This window comes from Kryptolebias marmoratus, linkage group LG19 (genome assembly GCF_001649575.2).
Source record: "Kryptolebias marmoratus isolate JLee-2015 linkage group LG19, ASM164957v2, whole genome shotgun sequence".
NCBI classification, from domain to species: Eukaryota; Metazoa; Chordata; class Actinopteri; order Cyprinodontiformes; family Rivulidae; genus Kryptolebias; species Kryptolebias marmoratus.
In genome coordinates, this window is record NC_051448.1 from 12,128,581 (window position 1) to 12,151,218 (window position 22,638).

A 22,638-nucleotide genomic window follows, 5' to 3' on the forward strand; every position below is an offset into this window, starting at 1 on the left:
GGGGGAGTTGGAATGAAGAGTGTCTCCTGGTGTGTGTGCTGCAGAGAGCTGAGTGTATCTGGTATGTGAATGGCTTGTGTGTGTGTTTTGGGAGAACGCAGCCTGCCCTGCCAGCCTGAGGCTCAGCTGCAAAAACCATCATCTGTGATAGGTCAGCGGGGGTCGACAGCTTGCCGCACGATTTGCTGACACCGTCAGACGACGAGAATAGAAAGAAACTAACAGGAAGGCAAGTGAAAGTTAGCGAGGGAGGGCGCGCGCGCACAAACTGAAGGAGAGAAGACGGCATTCCTGAGTGGGAGAAAGAACAAAATAAGGAGAAACGTTGTGTCAGGCTCTTCAAAGGACGCAAAAAACTTTGAACGCATTTGCCTTCCTGCAACAATTTAATTCGTCTCTCAGTTCAGTCCTTACAGAATGTACCACCGTCCACCTCTGCCGTTATCACAGAGGTTCTGAAAAATCACAACTACACGATGATGTGAACATCATTCCTCCTTATCTCTCTTATTCAGAGCTACGGAGAGTCTGATAAGAACCTTATCGACTTTACATGTTGGTTTCGAACAGAAATCTCAATTCTCAATTCCGTCTGTGTGAAGCACTAAGGTTTTGTTCTTTCTGTGCCAGTAGTGTGATTCCAAACAGAAGCAGCTGGAACTCTAGTCTCACCTCAGAAGAAGATGAGATGAAAACTTGTTCCTGCAGTTATTAAAAGCTTTTATTTTAGGTCTGAATCCTCATAGTTCTTGTTTGTTTCATAAAAGTTTGTGAAATTGCTAAAACTTAACCTACTAACTTTTGGGTCTTTTCTAATATCTGCATGGACAAAACTGTTATCACCCAAATATTATGTCTTTGCTAACCCAATTCAAGATGGCTGCCACAGACTACTGACCTCAAAAAACACAAAAATGGCTTTAATTCTATCAATTTTGCAAACACTATCCTAAAATTTGATGTCTGAAAGTCATCCGCAACACATACACTGACTATCACATGGGATTGTGCATAATGTTGTTTTTTATGTCATTTCTCAATATAATCTGTTCCTTGGTGTGATAGAGGTCTAAATGCCTTCCTTCAACAAACACTAGTTCTTTCATTTGGTTAAGATGAGATGCGTAACACACCTGAAGTTTTCCATATTTAACATCCTTAAAATGCATGTTTTAACAACGCTTATCACATACTTGGAGAAATGTGTATCGCCTGCCACCTTTAATGCCAACGTCTGAATAAAGATAATCTTTCCATGTCAATAAATGATGTGATGGCCGTTTTGGTCCAGTCTTAAAAACGTTACACTCAACAGCTTCCCATTCAAACAGAAAATAAAGGCACAGTATCTATATGCTCAAAAACGCTGATGCTGAATTTGAGCTGATTTTTATAGTTTCTCCGAGTCTCATTTTGCTCATTGTTAACAAACATAGGATCGTATTCCAGGGTACAAAGACAACAAATACATTTTTGCGTACTGGCGTGCCTCTCAAGCCAAAATGCATATAGTGAAATAATTTTCACTAATTGTTTCTCTACAGTAAACACAAAGCAAACCAAGCTGACTCAACCTCTGAGGCCGCGTGTGTTTTTGTCTCACACACACACAGAGAAAAGTTTACAGCTTACCAGGGCCTTTCTTATATCCATTAAATCCAAAATGCCAAACATTAAAATCCACAAGTGTGGAGCAAAACAGAAAGCACACCGGTGCCCACAAACCTCCTATTTGTAAAAAGCCTGAGCTCTCGGTTCTATTAAGGTCTGGCTCCAGACTCTGTGTGTGTCTGCGCACGTGTGTGTGTGTGTGTATGTTGTGCCAGCTTTTGTTCTTCTGCCAAACAGAACCAGAACATCAGAGTGGATCAGGGATGAAAACCCCTACTCAGGCAGGCCGGTGGCCACAGGAAACGACATCACCCAATAAAAATCTGCAGCCCCGGCCACATAGGATGATCCCGGATCAGAGCCAAGATCTATTCAAATTAAAAGGAACTATAAACAGAGTATCTGCTTTGTCAGAAAGTCGGACCACCTAATAAGTTCAGAGACAACTGGAATAAACACCACCCTGAGTAGGAAATTAGCACATTCAGGTAATGATTAAGCTAATGAACGCTTTGACAGTTACTAATCGCTCCGTTTAAAGACTCGTTTTATAGACTCTGCAATCATAAATCGAGCGTAACGTTCCTGGAGTGGCAGATGTAATAAAATGATCCACTGAGAGAAAGGAAACTTGTGCACAACGAGCGCTCATTGTTTGTTGTTGATTTGAAGGATAAGGGGCTGATGAGGCAGTTTATTAATTTGTTAGGGCAGTTTGTTAACGTGCTGAAATGATGAGGGGACTGGATGTTCAGACAGGAAGAGGATTCTGTTCAGGACAAATGTTTGGTCTACACTTAAACTCTTCCCTGCTCCTTTGTTGTTGTTTTTTTTTTTAGGGTCAGTCAGCAATTGATTTCTCTAATATGATATCAAGATTTCTTCATTTTTAATTATCATAATTTTTAAGACTCAAATTTTCATATTTTTCAGTCAATTTTCTGTCCCAAGAAAATACATATATATTTTAAATTTATTTATGTGGAATTGTCTACATACTCCAAATATCATTAAACTAAAGTAAATAATGAAAAGCAGCGAATGACACATTTTAAAATGTTTTCTTTAGTTTTCTTCTTTAGAAAATCTTCTTTAATAAAACTGTTCATTTTGTAAAGTTATGTTACCATTTCGAGTAAAAAAAGCTTTTGACTGACAGGTTAGATACAGGGTGCATTAGTGAAACGTGATCTGTAATTATTTAGTGACTTTTTAAGCTTAGCTTTCTGAAGGGTTTCTCATTCCAATATAAATGCAATGGAAGCTGCTACGATTGAAAGTAACTTCAGTTTCTAAGCAACAGGAAAGGGATCAATTTGAGCAAGTAATCTTTCACAATTTCAGCTTTTTCATCTACAGTACTGGACAAATAATCTGCAAACCCAAATGTATTTTCATACTCCCGTTTCTTTTTTTAGCAAGACCTAGAAAATATTAAAATATTAACAAACAAATTTAAGGCCACATAGGAACCCAGTGAAATGGTTCAACAGGTTTTGCCTCCTGGGTTCTGAAACTCATTCATGAAGACCAGTCATAAAAAAATAAATAAAAAAACCTAAGTAATAAACAAGATCTGCACACTTTTTTCCCCTCACATCTAGAGTTAATGTGTTGAATTGAGAATCTGAAAGCAAAATTTGTGACTGGATGCTAACCACATGTGTTTGTTTATCTACGGAAAGAGTCAAAGCGACTGAAAATAGGTCAACAGCAACTACGTCCGTGGAAGAGCCGAAGTCAGACAATTCAGGTATATTGAAACTTATCTATGTTTAAATTTGGTGAGTAAAGTATGCAGATAAAAACAAAGATTAGGTTGAAACAGTCAACGTATGGTACTTCACCGCCCTGCTTGATCCGCAGTATTTATTCTTGACAGTTATCTGACTCGCTCTTTCTCTTTTCTTTCATGTTTAGCATCAGATTCTTTCTTGTATTTCCACCTAAACATCGTCTTCATGATTCTACACTTGTCTGATTCCGCCACATTGTTTACCTACAGCCTAATTCACGATCACAGGACTCAAGGCTCCATGTGGTTTTCGGCAGATTCAGCTGAGGGCTTTGTTTATATTGAGCGCGTACCTGCATTTCAGAATTGCATATCAATGTCTAAAAGGCTACTGCAGTAAACTTTTTCAAATTGCACCATTTGATATAGCTCAGAATGGCATGTTTTATGTCTGATTTCAGAGTTTAGAGTTTCATTCTTCTTGAATTAAACTGGTTTTTAGATAAACCGAGGAAGTGCAGTAACATCAAAATACTACCATGTCGTGGAAACGGAGCCGTACCTTGCCGTATTTCTGTGCATAGGAGCCTGTGAGCAGAGAATGGAAGACAATGATGGTCTCATCCAGATCCCACACAAACACCCTCTGCAGAACAACAACAACAACAAAAAAATAATCGCTCAAAAAATATTCCCACTGAACAGACAGCAACATCTGTACTCTGCTCTTTTCTTTTATATATTGAAGCTACTGAGAGAAGGCTGGAGGAAAATCAGAAGGAATGTCGTATATCCACTGAGATTTGAATCGATTATTCAGTCAGGACTCCAAATGCTGCGTGAGAGCGCGTTCTTCGGTCTTTTACCTCCAGGTCACTGTCCGGGGGAGGAGAGGGGTTGTTTTTGCGGCCCTTGCGAGACCTGGACCCCCCACTCCGGCAGGCTCTGTCGTCCAGCTCTTTGATGGGCGTGGAGGGGCTCTGCACTGTTTCAAAGTCCCCTGAGAGTGAAAACAACCACAGACAAGGTGTTTTGAAACATTTCATATTTGGCAGAAATCTGCCCGAAACTGCACAAGTAATCAAACGACGCTCACTGCTTTGTAGAAAAAAAAAAAAAAAAAAAAAGAAAAAACCCATAATGATGTGGCTGGAGCTGATTCCACAGGTATTCCGTGTCCGCTTCAGGAAGAGCAATAACTCAGATGTTATACAGTGAGTAGACGTATTGGCAAGGTTAATAATTCAAAGTAATTGGCATGACAGATCAACTTAAAGGCGAGCAGGAAACCTAAACAAAAGCACTGTTGTTAATCTGAGTGATTCATGATAACACGGACATGTGAACGTTTAACAGGAGAGGGGAAAGAGAAAACTACAGAATAAATCAGACAAGTTATGCAATCTGATGCTTCTTGCAAAAATACTGCACATACAATATTTTTAATGCATGGAAAGCACACACACACACATTCCATACGAGCACACCCTCCCCAATGCCATATGCTCCCACTGCTGCTCAGTAACTAGAACCAGACCCCGAGCTTCAGCTCTCATATTGTTATGTCTCAATCAGAGACTAAAGGGAGAGTGCAGGAGTGGGGGTGGATAACAAAGACCCAAACAGCATGTGACTAGAAGAAATAAAAATACTGACTTGAACTGGATGAGTAATAAGCAAATGAGGAAGAAGTGAGAAAGGAGGGGAAAAAAAAAAAGTCAGTGACAGGACAAATGATAAGTTACTCTAATCAGGCTTCCTGAGTTACAGCCAAGAAAAACCAAAGACAAACAAGAAAAATGCAGCAACGTTGATTATAAATCCAGGTTTCTGGGCACAACATGAGTAGAGTTTAGCCTCTTTGTTTTGTCCTTTTTTCTCTTCTTGACCAAAAAAAAAAAAAAAAATCAACACTTGATTTAACATCAACCTCTGAGGCCATATGTCAGCCCTCCTAATTAGCATCTGGAATTGTACAATCTGAAGTTCCTGTCTTTGCTCGACTGGTTAACTCGGTTACCAAAACTGCCTCATTTTCCGACTGAAAACGGGATCCGAAAAGTCTCATTTGTTTGCACGTCTATGTTGTTACTTCTCGAGTAAGGGGGCTGGAGATTTGACGAACCTGGGTGAAGTTCAGCAGCCTGTCCCGTCATGGCCGGGGTGGGATCTTGCAGCTGGTAGGCTGCCGTGGAACCGTTGCCGTCCAAGCTGTTGGAGGTCATATAAGTCCCGTAAGTGGAGGCAGAGTAATACGGCCCATACTGGTTTTGGCCAAATGTGTATGAGGGATAATCCTGCAGAAGATACACACGAGCTGTGAGCACACAAGACAGCAGAGGAAAAAGTAGGAATAAAAAACAGAGATGTTTCACAAAGGCCACACTTCCTCTCATCTCTCTAGTCTTCAATTCCGTGTAATATGTATTTTAGATCATTGAGTCAATTAAAGGCTTGTTCTGCTGGTTTTGAAAGACTCAGACATGAAAGATTTTATGACTAAACCTGTTACTTTATCCATCCCTGGAAGTCTTCAGAAACTGGAGAATACTGCATGAATGCAGAGCTGGTGTGTAGCTGAAAGGCTGCATAAAAGCTTCCCCTGCATATAATGCATTGTGTTTTTTTTTTTGTTTTTTTTAATCAGACACAGTTCCCTCCTTTTGGTCTTTAACTTGTGTTTTTTTTTAATTCAGTTAAACGCATCCTCAAATTTATAACCATGATTACTTCTTACATAAGCTCAGACCATAACCTTAAAAGTGGACATATGATGCTAATTAGCTTTTTGTCCCCATAACACAAGCAGTCCCAAGAGTGTATCATTTTAAACAGATTTATGTCCTCAAAGCATGAACAACAAAAGCATGCACACTCACACCATATTCCCCTTTATCTTCCCACAAAGGCCGAACCTTGACTTTCTTCATATAAACAGCCACATCTATCAGCCAGAAATTAAAATTCCCCTTATAAGCATTTTCCACCACAACATGATCCATCATATGGACTTAGATAAATATTCAAAACACTCTTTCACCAAGACAAATTGTTTCTTTTACAAGTTTTTCCGTGGTGCAAGGTCGCAGCGTAAAGGGGGTTTTATTTTATTATGCTACTCTGAAAGGAGGAAGTTGCGAGGGAGTGTAAAAGTAAAATCATTCTCTAATACTCCTGCAGCTTTGATAAAAAGAAAGTTGCATTTACTTGCAATTGTTTCATTTGCCTTGACAAATAAAAAAAAAAGGTTGTATGATTCATCCAACCATTCATCCATTTAGTTTCTGCCACTTATCCATGGTCGGGTTGTAGAGACAACCGGTCCAGGAGGAAAACCCTGACTTCCCTCTCTCCAGCTACACTCTCCATGTACTCCTGAGGGATCCCAAGGCATTCTCATGCCATAGAGGATATACAGAATAATCCCTCAGCGACTTCTGGGTCTACCCAAGGGTTTCCTCTTGGTGGGACATGCCTGGAAAGGAAGGTGCTCAGGTGGTGTCCTAATCAGATGGCCACACCACCTCAACTGATTCCTTTCGATACAGAGGAGCCCATGAGCCTATTTCTAAAGCTGAGCCCGGCCACCCTACGAAGGAAGCTCATTTCAGCTGCTTGTGTACGAGATCAAGTTATTTTGGTCATAACTTATATCTCATGACCATAAGTGAGGGTTGGAGCTTAGACAGACTGGTTAAAAGAGCTTTGCCTTTCAGCTCAGCTCCTTCTTCACCACCACAGACCAGAACAACGTCCTCATTACTGTCGATCCATCTCCCAGATACCTGAACTCCTCTGCTTGGATACAGGCTCTCTTATTTCTTAAGTGAACGCTTGAGTTTTAAAGCGACGCACACATGTATCCAGTACCTGCTGTGTGGCAGTGTAGTTGGCAGGGTTGGACACAGAGTTGTTGGTGGCGTAGAGGCCTGAGGAAGCAGTGAAACTAGAACCTTTAAAGAAAGGAGAACAAAAACGGAAAAGAAAAGTCAGTAAGTGTGACCTGTCCTATCACGGTATAATCAATATTCTCAGAGTTGGAAAGGAAATGGGGGCGAGATAGTTGCTTATTTCTGTGAACTGACCTGGCATCTGGTAGGGGGAGTAGGCAGTCTGTCCAGGCTGAGGTGTGGTGAAACCGGGGCTGTAGCTGAGCCCCGTCTGTAGTGGAGACTGACTCTGGGTTAAGCTGCTCTCTGCCTTAACCCCTGGAAGCATCACACCCAGGTCTGTGACAAAAAGGAAAAAAGAAAAAAGATTTCCAAGTTACAACATTAACGATCCACAATGCTTTTTACTGAAATGTAAACAAAATTTGCCACCAGCATGGGTTGTGAAATGTCTGCCTTGTATTGTGGTTTGTTTGTGTAAATCTAAGACATCCCATTTTGCTTTTATTGGTAGAAATCACTGACATGAAATAGAATACTGGACAAAAAGTTAGCAGGATGCAGTTTATGGGAGCTGCCATGTTATATTTTGGGGACCAGAGTCCATGGATTACAGATGTGGAGCTTTAAGTTCCTCCTACTCTCCAGCACACAAGCTTGGTAAACTTAAAACTTGTCCTGGGACCCATACTGTGGGAATACTGTACCTGCTCTGGCTTCAACTTCTGGTGGACTTCTGGTGTCCAGTATTCCCTTACATTTTGATGGTAGACATCTTGAATGTCTGAGTATAATCCTTCTGGATGTGTAACTAAAATTTTTAAATTATCCAGATGGCACTACACTCTTAGAATGATCAAAAAAGGTGTTTAACAAAGATACAACGGCAACCGTTTTAAAATTCAGGCTCATTTTTTTTTTCCTCCATAAACTCCTTCCATTTTTTTTACAGATTAAACAACAGCTGAGTTGCCTTCTGTTGATGTCATTTCTTGACAAAAAGTGGACATAGTAATGGTCTGAAGTTCCTTCTTGTCATTCAAGGAAGAATCAGTGGGATGTAAAAAGCCAAGGAAGGTTGAAGTTCCTCATCAGATTGTGTGCTGTTCATTATAAATAAGCTGTCTGTAACAGTTGGAGTCGGTTGGTGGAGGAGCCATGGGTGCAGGCAGCAGGTTTAAACTCAAAAACAAAACCAGCAGTTACGAGTGACAAAAACCCAGGACTTCATAGAAAGTGTTTTGTATGTGAGGATCTGACAGGAATATAAGTACTTGGTGGTGGTGATTAATAAAAGGAACAGGTGTACTGGTTACAGATAAGACACAGGTGTATGTGCACTGTCAGACTGATAAAGTCCCAGAAACATCCTGTTTCACTCCATCAGTAAATTGGTAAAATAACTCATAACAAAACTGATTAAATTAGCCTATTTTTATCATATCTGTTATCAGGGTTGCTTTAAAACAGAAAACAGATGTAAAATGTCCAAAGCACCATGGAATATTTTGTTTTCTTCTCACATTGCTTTCAACCTTCAGTAAATTATGCGTGGGTGTCATCACCCCACCCTGCCCAACACCCCTATGAGCTGGAAGAGGCCAGATTCAGTCCGCAGTGGTCACTGCTTTATAGAAATGTTAACAGTGAATGCAGCGGTGTCTGTTTTAGTGAGTAATCGTTGATACCGTAGGTGGACAGTCCGTAGGCCTGTCCTGTCTGTGAGTAGGCTGTATACATGGTCGACTGCTGCATGCTGCTGAACTGAGGCTGGCCAGCATACGTTGGCATGGGCGGTGCTGCCGGCGTGGAGAGGATGTGAGGGTAGGGCCTGGGGATACAGAGGCGAGGTTAGTACCCAATGGCAAACTTTAAAATGTACAGAGGGGATTCAAAAAGGTTTCTTCGAAAGCGGCCAAACTTACTTTGACGGGTAGAGGGGAGGGGAGTACTGGTGAGCTGAACGAGGGCTGTACCCGCTGCTGGTGATGACTGAAGACAGAGGAAGAATCCAAAACAACAACAAAGTTATGGTTGGCATTTTATTGTTTGACTTCACATTTATAAAATAACTCCTGAAACCAAACAATTCGAGGCCTCTGGTTTGTTATTAAAATGCCATTCCAGTAAACATGATCTGAAGCATTTCAAATGGAGAGAAGCCAAGTTCCTTCTGTAGGGAGTCCATGAAACCCCTTAGAGTGGGCCTCACAGTAAAACACAATGTCTTTTTGTGGTCATTGAGATGTCAGAGCTCAGTACTGACAAACACCCCGCTGCTTGTAAACCTCTCTCAATGGTTTTGTGTATCAGTGTGTGTCTTTTCTCAGTGTAAAAGTAGAATATGGCTGTGTGTGACTCTTAAAAAAAAAAGGACAAATATAAAAATGTCTCTCGTGTCTCTGCCAGCCTTTGATGATGCAACCCAAGGCCAGGCAAAGGTTCAGAGAATTAAAGCTTTCAGCAGGACTGCCTCCGAGCTAAAATAGGTGATGTTTGAGAGAACTGAGACAATAGTTGAGTGTGTGTGTGTGTGTAGCTGAGAAATTTGATGTGCTTTACCTGAGCCTGCATACGTGTCCAGTGATGCGTCGCCTGTCGTGGTGACGGTATCGCTGTTGCTCAAAGGCTCGGTTTTCACTTCAAGTAAAAAGGTAAACATCAGCGTTAGGGTATGACGCTAACCACTCTTCATCACAAAAACACGGTGAGAAAATCTCTCCGGATAAAGAGAAGAAAAGCTACCATGCAGTTCCAAATATTTGAGCCAAATGGTGTGCAGGGTTCCCATTTCAGTTGTGACTGAACTCCATAATCACAATTAAAGCTATAAAGTATCTTAGGTTTAAACAAAACCACAGCCAAGCTGCAGTACAACTATGACCTAAAGGATTTAAGCTTGAAAATACCAAGAAGGAATAAGAAAAAAAAAAAAAGATGAAATTTGATGATTACGTTTAGAAAAACACATTCATGCACAATGAACCTCAGGCAAATTTCCCTTGATATTTACAGACTTCCTCTGAAAATTCATAAAAATTTGATACGCTGAAAAGGTGGGACCCTGCAAATGCTGCTACGCATGAAAACCACACACACGCTGCCATAAAAATCAGAACGGCATTCAAAAAATAAACACAGCACGGCAAATGAAAGCCAATCAGAGCAACTCTGGTTCTTCCACACAGAGCAGGACCCTTTACATTTCTGACTTTCAATCTCGAGTTCACACACATGCACCTCTGTACCATAGTCCTTGGAACCCGAGGCAGGAGACGGGCTACTGCAGCCCAGCAGCCAATCAGCCGTGTTTAGAACAGTCATGCTTTCACCTATAGGGGTGCAAAGTGGGAAGGTGGTGAGGATATGATGCTCTGATAGCCAGATACACAGCTCAGGAGGTCAGAATGGATCACTTGGAAAACTAAGGTACAACTTTTCACTTTTGTGCTCAGAGTATTGTGACGGTCATGTCTTCATGCTGAACGTGAAGCAGGAATTGTTCAGCATGGAAAAACGTACTCGAATATCAAATATCAACTCTAAATTAACATAACCAATAAGATGACCAGAATCTGTAAGGAGAAATTACATTATTATGGCCATTTTGCAGAAAATAGTTTATAGATGTGACGTTTCTCCACCACAGTGAGGTGAAAAACACAAAAATGATGAACATTTTTTGTTAGATTATTACTTTAAGTGACATCATCTTAACAAAAGCAGCCTTATCACCAGTTGTACATGTCGAAATATTGCACTGATTGTATGCCACAGCTGTTCCTTTAAAAATCAGGGGAATCAGTTCAGCTTAGTTTATTTATATTTATATAGCAGCAATTTAAAACACAAATCACCTAAAAAAAACATTTCCAAATCATAAATCTAATTCAGTTCCAGATTCAGATTCCAGGAGTTGTTCAATCATTGAAAAACTTAAAGGTTATTAAAAATAGTTGATTGTGAATGTTTTGAATGTTTTCTGCTTTTATTGCGGTCGTAATTCAGTCATGGTGAATATAAACTGGCTTTTTCCCCCCAAAAGACAAATAAAAACAACCTTCTTCAATGTCAAAGTGCAATCAACTTTCTAGAGTAATACCAGTTAATTAAAAATCTATAATGAGTAAAACAAGTGATTGCATAAATATTCAAATGGCTGTTCTAATTTAGAGAAAAGTACTTTTCAGTCAGGTGTTAAAGAAACAAAAGGATTTCCAAGGGAAGCATCCCCAGGAGTTCTGTTAAATCCATCGTCAAGAGATGGAAGGAATATGGGACATGTGTAAATCGACCACGAGCACGCCGTCCTCATGAACTGAGTGACGAAGAAGCAGAATAGTGACAGAGACCACCAAGACACCTGTGAGCTCTCTGAAGGAGTTCCAAGCTGCAGCAGGTGAGATGGGAGAGACTGAACACACAACAACTGTTGTCCGGGTTCCTCATCAGCCTGAGCTTTATGGGAGAGCGGCAACCACTGTGGAAGAAAACTCATTAAATCTCAACCAGAGTTTGCCAAACTCCATTTAATGTGATTTATGAGATTTAATGGTTCATTAGCCTCTATTAGGCTGAGGAACTGTTCTACGCATCGTGTTTTGTTTTTTTTTGTTGTTGTTGTTCTGCAGCTGCTATTAGATGAACCCCATTCTATGCAAACAAACGTTAAAGATGTTTCCCAAAATTTTGAACTTTTCTTAAAAAAAAAAAAACGAGAAGGAGAGAAGACAACTTAACACTTACATAGTGTCTTTCGGTCACTTTTAAAACTCGTTATTAACGACCATATGAGAACTCCATTTGATTCAGGACAGCTTCGTTAATCCCCTCAGGGAGCAATCCAACCCACTGGACCAGCTGTAATGAAGACAAATGAGTTGCTATGGTGATGGCCCGTGGGCCCGAGTGTTGGCTGATGTTAAGTGAGGGGAATGTTGGTTATGTAGTTTGTTTTGGCTGCGTGCGTGTAGTCCCGACTCAGTCTGCTCAAACTATTAACCGTGAGCTCATCCAGGAATGATCTGATGTGCTCTAATTTGGAGCACTGAGACTAGTTATTTCTGTAATTGTCTGTAGAGGCATCTAAATGCTTCACTTTTTCCATTATAGTACCATTTCTAAGTGCCTGCACAATCAAAGGGTCGCTCTCAACAAAACTCGGGGGTTATGACATTTAACTGCTCTGTCAAAACTGTATAAGGGCAGAACGAACGGAGGAGGATTAAAGGTGACAGATGCAAAAAGGATTAAAGGGGGAGAAAGAGAAACGGATACAAAAGTATAAAAAAACAAAACAAAAAAAACAAAAGACAACTGGAAAGACGAGAAAAAAAACTGCGAGCTGGTGCTGACATCTAGGAGAGCAGTGATGCTTTAATGCCCTTGTAGAGGAAATAGTTTCCAGTGGGATTTTTGGCTCGCAGTAAAACACATACACTCCAAAGCACACACAAATACACTTTGCCGAGTGGTTAGCGGAGGAGAGCAGAAGTGATTTGCTGTGTGTTTACTCACACTCTCTCGTGGTTTATTGAAGACCTCATCTGCAGCTGTAATTCTTTCACTCTAAAAGTCCCCAAAATGTGTTTCTCTGCATGTTCAAAGTCCACTGCGCTAATGATTTATCAAATTGTTTCAATACAATCAGATAATTTTGCCCAGATTTGTACTTCCCGTCTCTGATGGAAGTTAGGTGCTTGGACTCTAAATGATTTTAAGAAATGAAAAAGCAGTTTTGAGTTGCAGAAGTGAAAAGTTAGTTTATCACTACCTAAAACCTGATTATTGGTCAATAATGGCTACTTACAAAATAAATAAATAAATAATATGGGCAATCAGTCATATGCCTGTGTATATTTAATCAATTGCCAAGTAGGAAGATGCAGCAGCAGCTGCTACAACCACCCAACTGTTTTTAAGCAAGAATGCTCTCCTATATACATTTTTAAAGTGTCTTCTTTCAACGGTTGTTAAAACATTTTGTCTTTTTCTTTGAAATCATGCAATTGCTGTTTAATTTTGTTAAATGAAAAATACATATTGGCCAAAAATAAAAAATAAAAAAAGTGTTTATATAGAGCATCGGCTGCTCTGATTTCTAAAGATTGGCGCTGGCCACAGAAAAACTCCTATTGATTGACCTCAAGTTTTAGAATCTGCAACAAAATCTGTTTTGTGACAATAATGTTCCGACTTCAAAATTAAAATTTACCCTTAACCTAAATTAGGTTGAAAGAATGATTTATCTTAGTCGGACCTAAAGAACAGTTTGAAGAATTTTAAAAATTTTTGCTCATTCTTTGACGTTTAAGTCACTGCGCTTTCCATAATCTACACAATTTATTAGAATGTGACTGGGATGTGTTGACGCAACACAACGATGTTATCAGTCACCAAATAGGTTTTTCCTGCTACTTTCTGTGTCTCTGAGATGCGGTCCTGCACCCTTCACTGCGGTCTGTACTTCAGCAGCACGTTTCTACTGCCACGTATGTCCAGTTATACCTTCCCCCGAGCCACAGGTGACAGGTCTGCACTAGGGTGTTTTCCCGCCCTGATCGTGATCCTGGTTGTGATCCAGACTCGAGCCACGGTGACCTATCCCGCTTCCAGTTCTTGACCACAGAGTCACACCACGCCATGAATACATTTACACCACTCTCCTACCAGGACCCCGGTGCGCCGCCATTATAATCATGAACCACCACAACTTCACTACAAGAGTAAAGGGGATTCCACAGGGACTGTTTTACATGTCTGAAGCTCTCACTAAGACCATACACATTTTTATGTCTAAGTGGGGTCGTCATCCAGCTTGAATGCAGTCTAAGAATCACTTGCTCAAAGTTTTCCTGACCTGCTCGTTTTATGAACTCATAGGGCAATTTTCTCAGGAAGGAACTCATTTTTGCATGAATAAAACATGAAGGCACCATGATACTTTTTGTCAGCCATGAGAGAAACTTAGCTTCTTTAAGTTGACTTAACAGCACATTAAGCTTAAAGACTGGGAAACAGACAATTACTTTCAGAGCTTACCAATTTGGATATTAAATATTCAGATTTAATCATTTAAATAAAACCATTTTCCTTAAGCATCAAGTATTTTGCTCCTTTTGAGCATCACGTTATTTTCAGTCTTTGTGCCTTTCTAACCCACTTGCCTTTTCAAATCTCTTGCCAAAGAATGGAAAATGCATACCTCACAAAATGTGGCTTTTTTTGTTCAAGTATTATGTACACTATTTTTATGATACAGAACAACCACACTGTGATGAATGATCTGATCTGATGATGTGTCTTTAACACGTTCTGAAGCCAAATTGATCGTTCACGGATAACTTTCTGGCTTCAAATAGAGTTTGACTGTTTTCTTAAAGTGTAATTATTAGTACTCCCCCACACACACCTTTTTTTGAAGGACTTCTTACCATCAAACGCTGGCGGTGGGAATACCTGACTTCATGAGGTTTAGCTTGATAATAAATGTACAATATATGGAAGTTGGGTTTTTAGGCTCCTTTTGTTCCAGATATAAAAGTTTAACAATTTGGGTAAAAAGAAAAAGGGACAGTTAAAGTATTTGATGATTTAGTAACACTCCCGTGTCACGACACAGCGTGTTGTGTCTTCTCACCTCCTGTTCCATTCGTGGTGATGGAGGGGCTGCCGAGGCTGTTCTTGTCCAGCTTTGAGCCCGTCGAGTCTCCACCTCCGACGCGGTTATGAGGACTGGCTAGGTCCTGCATTTCCATAGACCTAACGTCGAGGAGGACGAGGGGGAGGAGAGAGGAAGATGAAGTGCAACTTTTGAATGAGCAGCAGATTAATGGCAACAGGCTGTTGAAACATTGTGTTAGGATCCCAGCGAGCACGCTCGGTGACGTGCTGTGAGAGCACACATAATCCCAGTCAGTAATAAACCTCATGCTGCGCTGCACCAGTTAGCCCAGATGAGCTTGTGTTCAGAGGTGGTTGACATTGTCTGTGGGCCTGTTCCCTCTTTTATGGAGTGGTTTTGTGTGCGTGCGTGTGCATTTGTGTGTGTGTGTTTACACATTTCTGGGCTCCAATACAAACCCACAGCCTGCCAGCATGCTTTAGTTTTACAATGTGCTCTGCATGCATGACTGGGACGAAGCAGCACACGAGGTGGTCATGATAGAGTGAGAGTGAGTCTGTGTGTGTGTAAGTTAGATCTGAACATATTAAACATGCGTATATGAACAGATTAAAAGTCTGTGTTCCATATATTAGCACTTATTGTTGAGTTGGATCTGTATTACTTCCTACCATGGCAACTTTCGCTGAAAGGTGAAAGGTTTTCAGAAACTTTTGTCCAAAAAAAAAAAAAAAATCAACCTAAAACACTACTTTACGACTCGTCAGCACAGTTGCCGCAAACCCGCAGTTTGACATGTTCTTTGGTGGAAGACGTAGTTTGATGTGAAGTCATTCTGTCTGTGGATCGGACCGCTCATAAACCCTGACTCATGGAGCCCGCAGGCACGACAGGCAGGACATCTGAGCCCCCAAAAAGACAAAGATGGAGGGAGAACCACACAGACACGAGCTGCAGAGTGAAAAGAGTGCACATCTGTGTGAATGTCTGAAAGTAAAAACTCTTAGTGCTACGGGCAGATGCACATGACTGCAACCCACAGCCGAAATGACAGGTTAAAAAAAAAAAACTCTTTAAAGCCACTAAAAGAAACTGAGTGATGAGCTAAAAGGCGCAAAAAGCCCAAAAGTAAAAAAGGAGAGAAAAGCTTTGAATTTTAAAATTATGCTGCTGATTGTTATACCATCAGCTGAGACTTCCCTTTAAACAAAAGCCTAAAATATATCCACTATATGTGACAAATGTTAAGACGTTTCACAGAAATTCTTTCTGTGTTTCTGCGTTTCAGAAACACTTCATCCATCCCTTATTTTGTTCCTCAACAACAGGAACTCAATTTGCTCCCCACTCCTTGCACCCCACCCGTCTCCCGCTTTTTGTTTTGCTCCTCTCGGGAGGCAATGGCAGGAGTGGGTGTTTCATAAACTCTTTTTCTGGTTTTCACATTATGTCTGGTCCTCGACCAAAGTATGCAGCATTTGAGTAAAATGTGCCGTGTGTTGAAGTGAGGAAATGGATTATGGCCTGAAACTAAAAAGTCACAGTTGGATTAATTTCACTATTGTTTTTTAACTAATGTACCAGTTCACGGTAAAAAACAAAACAAATCAAAGAACAAACAAAAAACTACAGCCAAAAGTCAAGACTTCAAAAAAAAATAGGTCAGATTATTTGAAGTGAGGTTCTGGGAAAAAGGTTAGAAACAATTATTTTAATAGTCTATAGGAGAAGAAATAGAGTTTGATTCTGATTGGACTGATGAGCTAATGGCTAGTCTGATCAGGGCCAAGCAGACTGCTCCCATCTTAAAAAAAATAAATAAATCCAATCTAAAACAATTAGCAGTTCATGTGAATGCTAATTTGCAAACATTTACACCACTATCAGTTTTGCTTTACATGGTTATTCCTGTAGAAACACTGATATTCCTGCCAGAAGTGCTACAGCTAGCAGCTGCTGCTGCTGCTATTTACACTCTACGAGTTGTTTTAAGACGGCAGCAATCCACTTTGGTCCTGGCCTTGCTCAAACTAGCTGTTAGCTCATCAGTTCAGGCAAAATTAAATTCTGTTTGTTCAAACTGAGGTCATTCAAAGCGCCATCCACAACAGGTAGGATATTAATTGCTCATAACCCTTCCACAGATCCCCACTTCGAAAAGTGTAAACTTTCTAATAAAATCACAATGATATGAATAAAAGTCTTTATCAAAGCTGAAAACATTTCATATTTAGTTTTTCTCTGAACATTATGTTTAAATGGAACCAAAAAAATTAACAATTCATAATAAGATCCACAACTTTTTCTGATATTTGATAGTAACAAGCAGACAAACAATCTTCTGCTTTAAGTGTGTGTGTACAGCCTGATCTGTTTGTTTCTCAGTTTGTATGTGTGTGTATTTTTCAGACGCTGAAGCTTTTGGGAAGCTCTAATGAAGACCTCATCAGAGCTTCTAACTGCACTGAAACCTCACCTCTCAGCACCATGACCAAAGAACTGGGACACACACACACAGATGCCGAAAGGGGGGGGGGGGGGAAGCAACCTTTTTGGGCCATATTACAGGCAGACAGACACATAGGAGCATACCTGGCGTCTGAAGGGTCTGGAACATGAGATTCACTGTGCGGTTTCTTCACCTGCAGAAAAAAAACAAAAAAACAAGAGTGGAGGGAATTACTTCACACGTACACGGCCACACACCGACATTACATTACACACAGTCCATCAGAAGCTGTGTTTAGTGTGTTATAAACGAGCCCCATAAACCAGCGTTAATGAGTCCGACACATCACACCAGTTTCATGAACTGTTGTGACTAACAACAACTTCAATTTCTGCTCACGACGCTTCCAGGAGACGAAGAAAAACAAACCTCATTTTAAACCGGCTTCAAAGAAAATGCAGATTTGGACAAAAAAAAAAAAGCAAAGCACTATGTTCCTAATAAATTGTGGCGTCATGACTGAGCCTTCATGGCCGGATTGCTAACTGTGGCCTAAGTGACGGATATAACTTTCCCTTGTTCACCTGTGACCCGACTCTATCCTGAGCTCACACGCCATTCTGAACCCGTTAAGAGTTGAAAGGTCCTGCTGGGGTCATGTTAGGTCAAAGTGGCGACTGTTAAACATGTCACTGCCGAAACTGAACTCAGCCTTGACTTTGTGGGGTAAGAGAGGGACATTTGGTGCTGTCAATCACTGTGTGCCGGGACTATACGCTTCAAAACCGAGGCAAAAAGAAATGAAAACACAACAGACTTCGGCCCGAGTGCATCTCCACGGCAGTGCGCACGCCTCACACACAGGCTGGTTTTATTGGAAGCCTTTGTGCGGGGCTCCGTGGAGCTAGACGGCGGACCAGTGGTTCTCTATTAAAATTCCTCGCTCTTATTTGGAACAGGAACTAATTAGAACAGTAAATGCAGGGCGGAGCGAGGGCCAATGTGTACCAGCTGCCCTATAATCACTGTGTCAACACACTGTCAAGGTGTAGGGCACACACGGGGGCCAAACACTCACACTCGCAGCCAAATTCACCCAGGCAGCATATATTCCAGTTATTTTCAAATTGTTGCAATCATAGGTAAGTATAGAGAAAGTACTTTAAGCTGACGCTAAACTTTCGGTGGACATTTCTGACTAGAGGACACTTTTGTGGTGTTATGGTTTTGATTAGAGGATCCCGCTGAGAGCGAATAAGAAGCAGCACTTAGCTGTTTAAGACAGGGTTCAAAGGTCAGCCAGCCTCCTCGTACGGATCACTTTACGCACAGGCGCACACGCACACACACATGAGCCACTTTCATGTCACGTTTCATGCTTTACTGAAATTTAACAAGGCTGTCAGTCACGGCATCAACGGCATGGCCGTGAGAAACAGCAATCCACATGTAGCACACACACACACAATAATACACAACCTTGGATCTGTTTCTGTCTCAATACAATCCATGAAAATACAAGCACACACACATGCTTTGATCGCAAAAAGTTTTTACGATTCTGCTTCTCCTTTGAGTTTTTCGCCTGCCTCAGTATTCCAACTCTTTTATCTTTATCTATAAAAACACACTTGTTTCAGATAATAAAAAATAGAAAACTTACACGTTTATGTTTTGAGTGTGGCTCCAAATGGATAATTTAGGATTTATGGATGGACGTAGATTTCTTTTTTAACAAATTTTTTGCAGCATGTTAAAAATCACAAATTATTTAAAAAAAACAATATTGTTTAGGCCTTGAGTTAAAAATGCTCCTATTTGTGAAAGCATTGGATGAAGTTTTTATTGTTTGCATATTTTGTATCACCGCTTCCATGATTCTGCGTGGATGAATTTGTTTGTATGAATGTGTTTATGAATCCAACTCCCTCGTTTCAATTTGATGTTTTTCTCTGTTTTATGTTCTCACTGGAAAACACATGGAGTTGCTTTACCCATGAAGCAAACGAGACAATCAAGGCCTAATAAATTTACATAATTATACAAATGTGTAGCAGAAAAATAAAAAAAAATAAAAACACACGAGAGCGCTCATTGTATTGCAAAACTCACAAATATTCTCTTTGTGTGAATTGAAATGAATTTTCCCTGTGACAATGAAACAAAGCACCCCTGCCTGAGTGCACTTTTAGGTGGCCACAGTGTCTGAATAAACCATCTGTGTCACCTGAGCCACTTAAATAGATGACCTTTGACCTGGCTGACCGGGTGATCAGTCTGGAACACTACCTGGCCGGCACAAGGAGTCCCCGAAGGATAAATACATCCACCCCAAGTAATTAGCACTAATTAAGTGAACAATATGCTGTTAAGTTTTAACCAAAAGTTGCAATTATACCAATAGAATAAATGTAATTGTATAAATGTGAGTCAGATTTAAACTGAAGTGGATTTTTATTAACCTTGTTTTGTTAATTCAAGTCACTCAGCCTAAAATTTGTCACAAAAGACAAACACAGAAAGCTTAAGTTATTGTCTGTAGCAGTTGTTTTATTTGCGAAAAGCAGAAAAGAGGGCGCAAAAAAGACAAAACAACTGAACTGTTTCTTGTAATAATCCAATCCAACAGGACATCCGATACCATGCGCTTGGTTGACTTGCAGATGAGTAAACGCTCCAATGGTTTATGTAGAATATAAGAAAATCAGTTTAAAAAAAAGAATTCAACACTTGAAGATAATCGTTGATTTTTTTTTTGCTGTAATTACATCTTAAAAAAATAATACTGCTATAAGGTTTGTGAAGGTTTTGTAGAAAAATCCTGACATCCTATTCTTTTATTGTGGGAAACAAAACATTTCATTTTAAATTTAATAAAAAAAGAGAATAATTGATTATACTTTTACTGATAACCAAAGAAAAAAACCCAAAGGTGTTAAATAAAAAGCACAAAAAGGATCCGTGTTACTCCTTTTTATGTACATTTCTAGGTAATGGAAGTAAAATTTATTTAAACGTAACTAAAGTGAGCTAGCCTTTTTTGAGTTTTGCTTTTTTTTTTCAGAACACAGTTTTTGTTTATAAAATTCAGATTTTTTTCTCCATTTAGAAATTCAGATTGTTTTTCGAACAATGCTTAAAACTCTGCAGTCGCTTGCCTTTTCCGTAGAGTGTGAAACATTTTCCTCGGAGACTCGGAGCGCCATTCTTACCTCAGGGTGTAATCAGGTCAGTTCGCAGCCTTATACTTCCACAAAAAGCCCGACTGAGCGCTCCGATCCACCAGCTCCCCCTCAGACGCAGGCAGGAAACACAAACTCCTTGAACGCCTCGCTTCTCCGGCTACCTGCCTCTCTCCCTTTACACCTCCAGGTGTTTCTTATTCAGAAGAAGAAATTGTTCTCCTGTTTCCTCCTTCTCTCTGACCCTCCTTTTCGCCCCTCTCTGCACAAGCTCGAGGAGGCAAGAAAAAGGAGACCTTGGATGTAAACTAGTCTGTTTCTGAGGTCAATCCATGCACAGCTGCTGTCTTCCCCGATTCCAGTAATGGGGAACATTTCGCTCGTCTTGTTTCCCTCCTCCTCTGCCTCCACCCCCTCTTTTTCCTCCTCTCCTCCTCCTTTTTGTCTCAGCTGTCACTCATTACAGACTTACTCAAGCTTGCAATAAAGCCTAAAAAAACCCTCTGAAATGTTACAGATGCATTAATACTTCGAGCTCCAAAACACAAACAGCGAAATTGTGTACAACTTCATAATGGAGGATCCTATGAGCAGGGGGGTAACGTAGGGATCTCTTGCTGTGCAGTAGAAAGAACAAGCCAGATCATAAACTTCACACCTTGCAGTTGACCTCCTCCCCTTCTCCTCTGCACATACTTACACACCCTCCCCGGTGTCAGCTGGAGCGAACGGGGGGCTCACACCTGAGCACACACTTTCAATCTGCGTTAATTTCAACCACACGGCAGCACACGTGTCTCGTGTGAAGTGTAGCTCAGCTGGAGGGACGGCTGGAAGTATAAAACACACACCGAATCTTCCAGCTGCCTCGATCTGAAGATGGCACTCTTTCACTTTGGCCATCACGATGGCGCACATTTCTAAACTACATCGGGAGGATTTTTTTGCCTGCTTTTCATTAAAATGACACCACTCTGATAACGGTTTCTGCAGACTTGTTAAATCATGTCACAGTTAGATTAGATTTCTGAAAAGCATGCCTTTTCACACCCAGGAGAGGCTCTCGGATGTGAAACACTGAAAGGAAACAGTTCAGCGCCCGGTGCGTTCTTAGGTTAACACAGTTAATGTTCTGGTCTGTTGCTGTTTTACTTCTTGTCGCTAGAGGGCGCTTCTGTGACAACATGGAGGGAATAGACTGCGTGAGAAGAAGAAACAAAGCGCAAGATACAGAAGGTACCGGACAACACTGTATTCTGTAACGTCGTCTTCATAGTAACTGTTAAAAAGTTAGTGAGTTTAACTGTCGTCTCCTGTTTTCATTACAGCTGTCACAACGCAGTGAAAGATGTTTCCCAATGTAGATTTGTGAAGAATTCTGGGACATGGTAGGGCTGCTTGACTATCAAAAAAAAACAAAAAACAAAAAAACAGTATTCACATTTATTTTGGTCAATTTTCTAATCAAGAATATTGAAAACGACTATTCATAGAGTTTTGGAAACATTTCTTCAATACGTGTGGAGCTCTATTATTCTTTAAAGCAGATTATGTGATTCCACAGGTCTCTCTTCCCCATTTTAATCTGCCTGTTCAAGTTGTCACATATTTCTCTGTGCACTCTCAGTCATTTATGTTCATTTATAGACAGTTGTTCTCCCAAATGACACATCGTTTCGACACGGCTTTGATATAAACTTAGTGCTTGGCGTTAAACGTTATTATTTCTGAATGGAGCGGATGGAGCTGCAGCTCATTTAGGAGGCAAGACAAGAAGAGAGCACGCTCCTAAAGCAAAATAAGGCAAAATATTTCTTTAATAGTTATAATTTTTTTGTCGATTATAATGTTTTTGTGATTGCTTCAAGCTAAAGTCAAAATCAAAATTACAAACTCAATTTTTTTGCTCGGTCCTTGGACGTCATTGTGCGTTTCACCAAATGAAAATAAATGTAAAGAAAAAGGTTTAGAGTAGTAAAGACAAGGCCTAAGCCAAAAAGTCACTTATATAGAGAAAAAAAATCAATCAAGATATAAAACAGTGTTTTGTGAGAAAATGGATTTGTCATTAAATGTATTTTAGCAAAATAAAGATACAACTATGGGTTAGATATTATACCTTGTTTTGAGGTGTGAGCGATTTTTTA

The 22,638-nt window shown here is 40.4% G+C and overlaps 1 protein-coding gene across 11 annotated transcripts in view; it reads right to left on the reverse strand.

The window, feature by feature from the left end:
* Nucleotides 1-22,638, reverse strand: part of eya4 (EYA transcriptional coactivator and phosphatase 4) — a 51,835-nt gene that overhangs the window by 5,633 nt on the left and 23,564 nt on the right. For 9 of the 11 annotated variants that reach the window (XR_005234506.1, XM_025008345.2, XM_025008344.2 and 6 more), the window contains 11 exons: nucleotides 17,453-17,502; nucleotides 14,876-14,997; nucleotides 10,485-10,568; nucleotides 9,799-9,876; nucleotides 9,162-9,228; nucleotides 8,925-9,067; nucleotides 7,432-7,575; nucleotides 7,217-7,299; nucleotides 5,472-5,643; nucleotides 4,213-4,346; nucleotides 3,909-3,992 (listed from right to left, as the gene is read on the reverse strand). Coding sequence is in view for 10 of the 11 variants with exons in the window: in XM_025008345.2 (XP_024864113.1) it covers nucleotides 3,909-3,992; nucleotides 4,213-4,346; nucleotides 5,472-5,643; nucleotides 7,217-7,299; nucleotides 7,432-7,575; nucleotides 8,925-9,067; nucleotides 9,162-9,228; nucleotides 9,799-9,876; nucleotides 10,485-10,568; nucleotides 14,876-14,997; nucleotides 17,453-17,502 (1,161 nt within the window). In the remaining variant the exon portion in view is untranslated. Of the gene's footprint in view, nucleotides 1-3,908; nucleotides 3,993-4,212; nucleotides 4,347-5,471; nucleotides 5,644-7,216; nucleotides 7,300-7,431; nucleotides 7,576-8,924; nucleotides 9,068-9,161; nucleotides 9,229-9,798; nucleotides 9,877-10,484; nucleotides 10,569-14,875; nucleotides 14,998-17,452; nucleotides 17,503-20,521; nucleotides 20,863-22,638 lie in introns of those variants that run through there. The other 2 variants (XM_017427293.3, XM_037981528.1) reach the window with 2 other exon arrangements.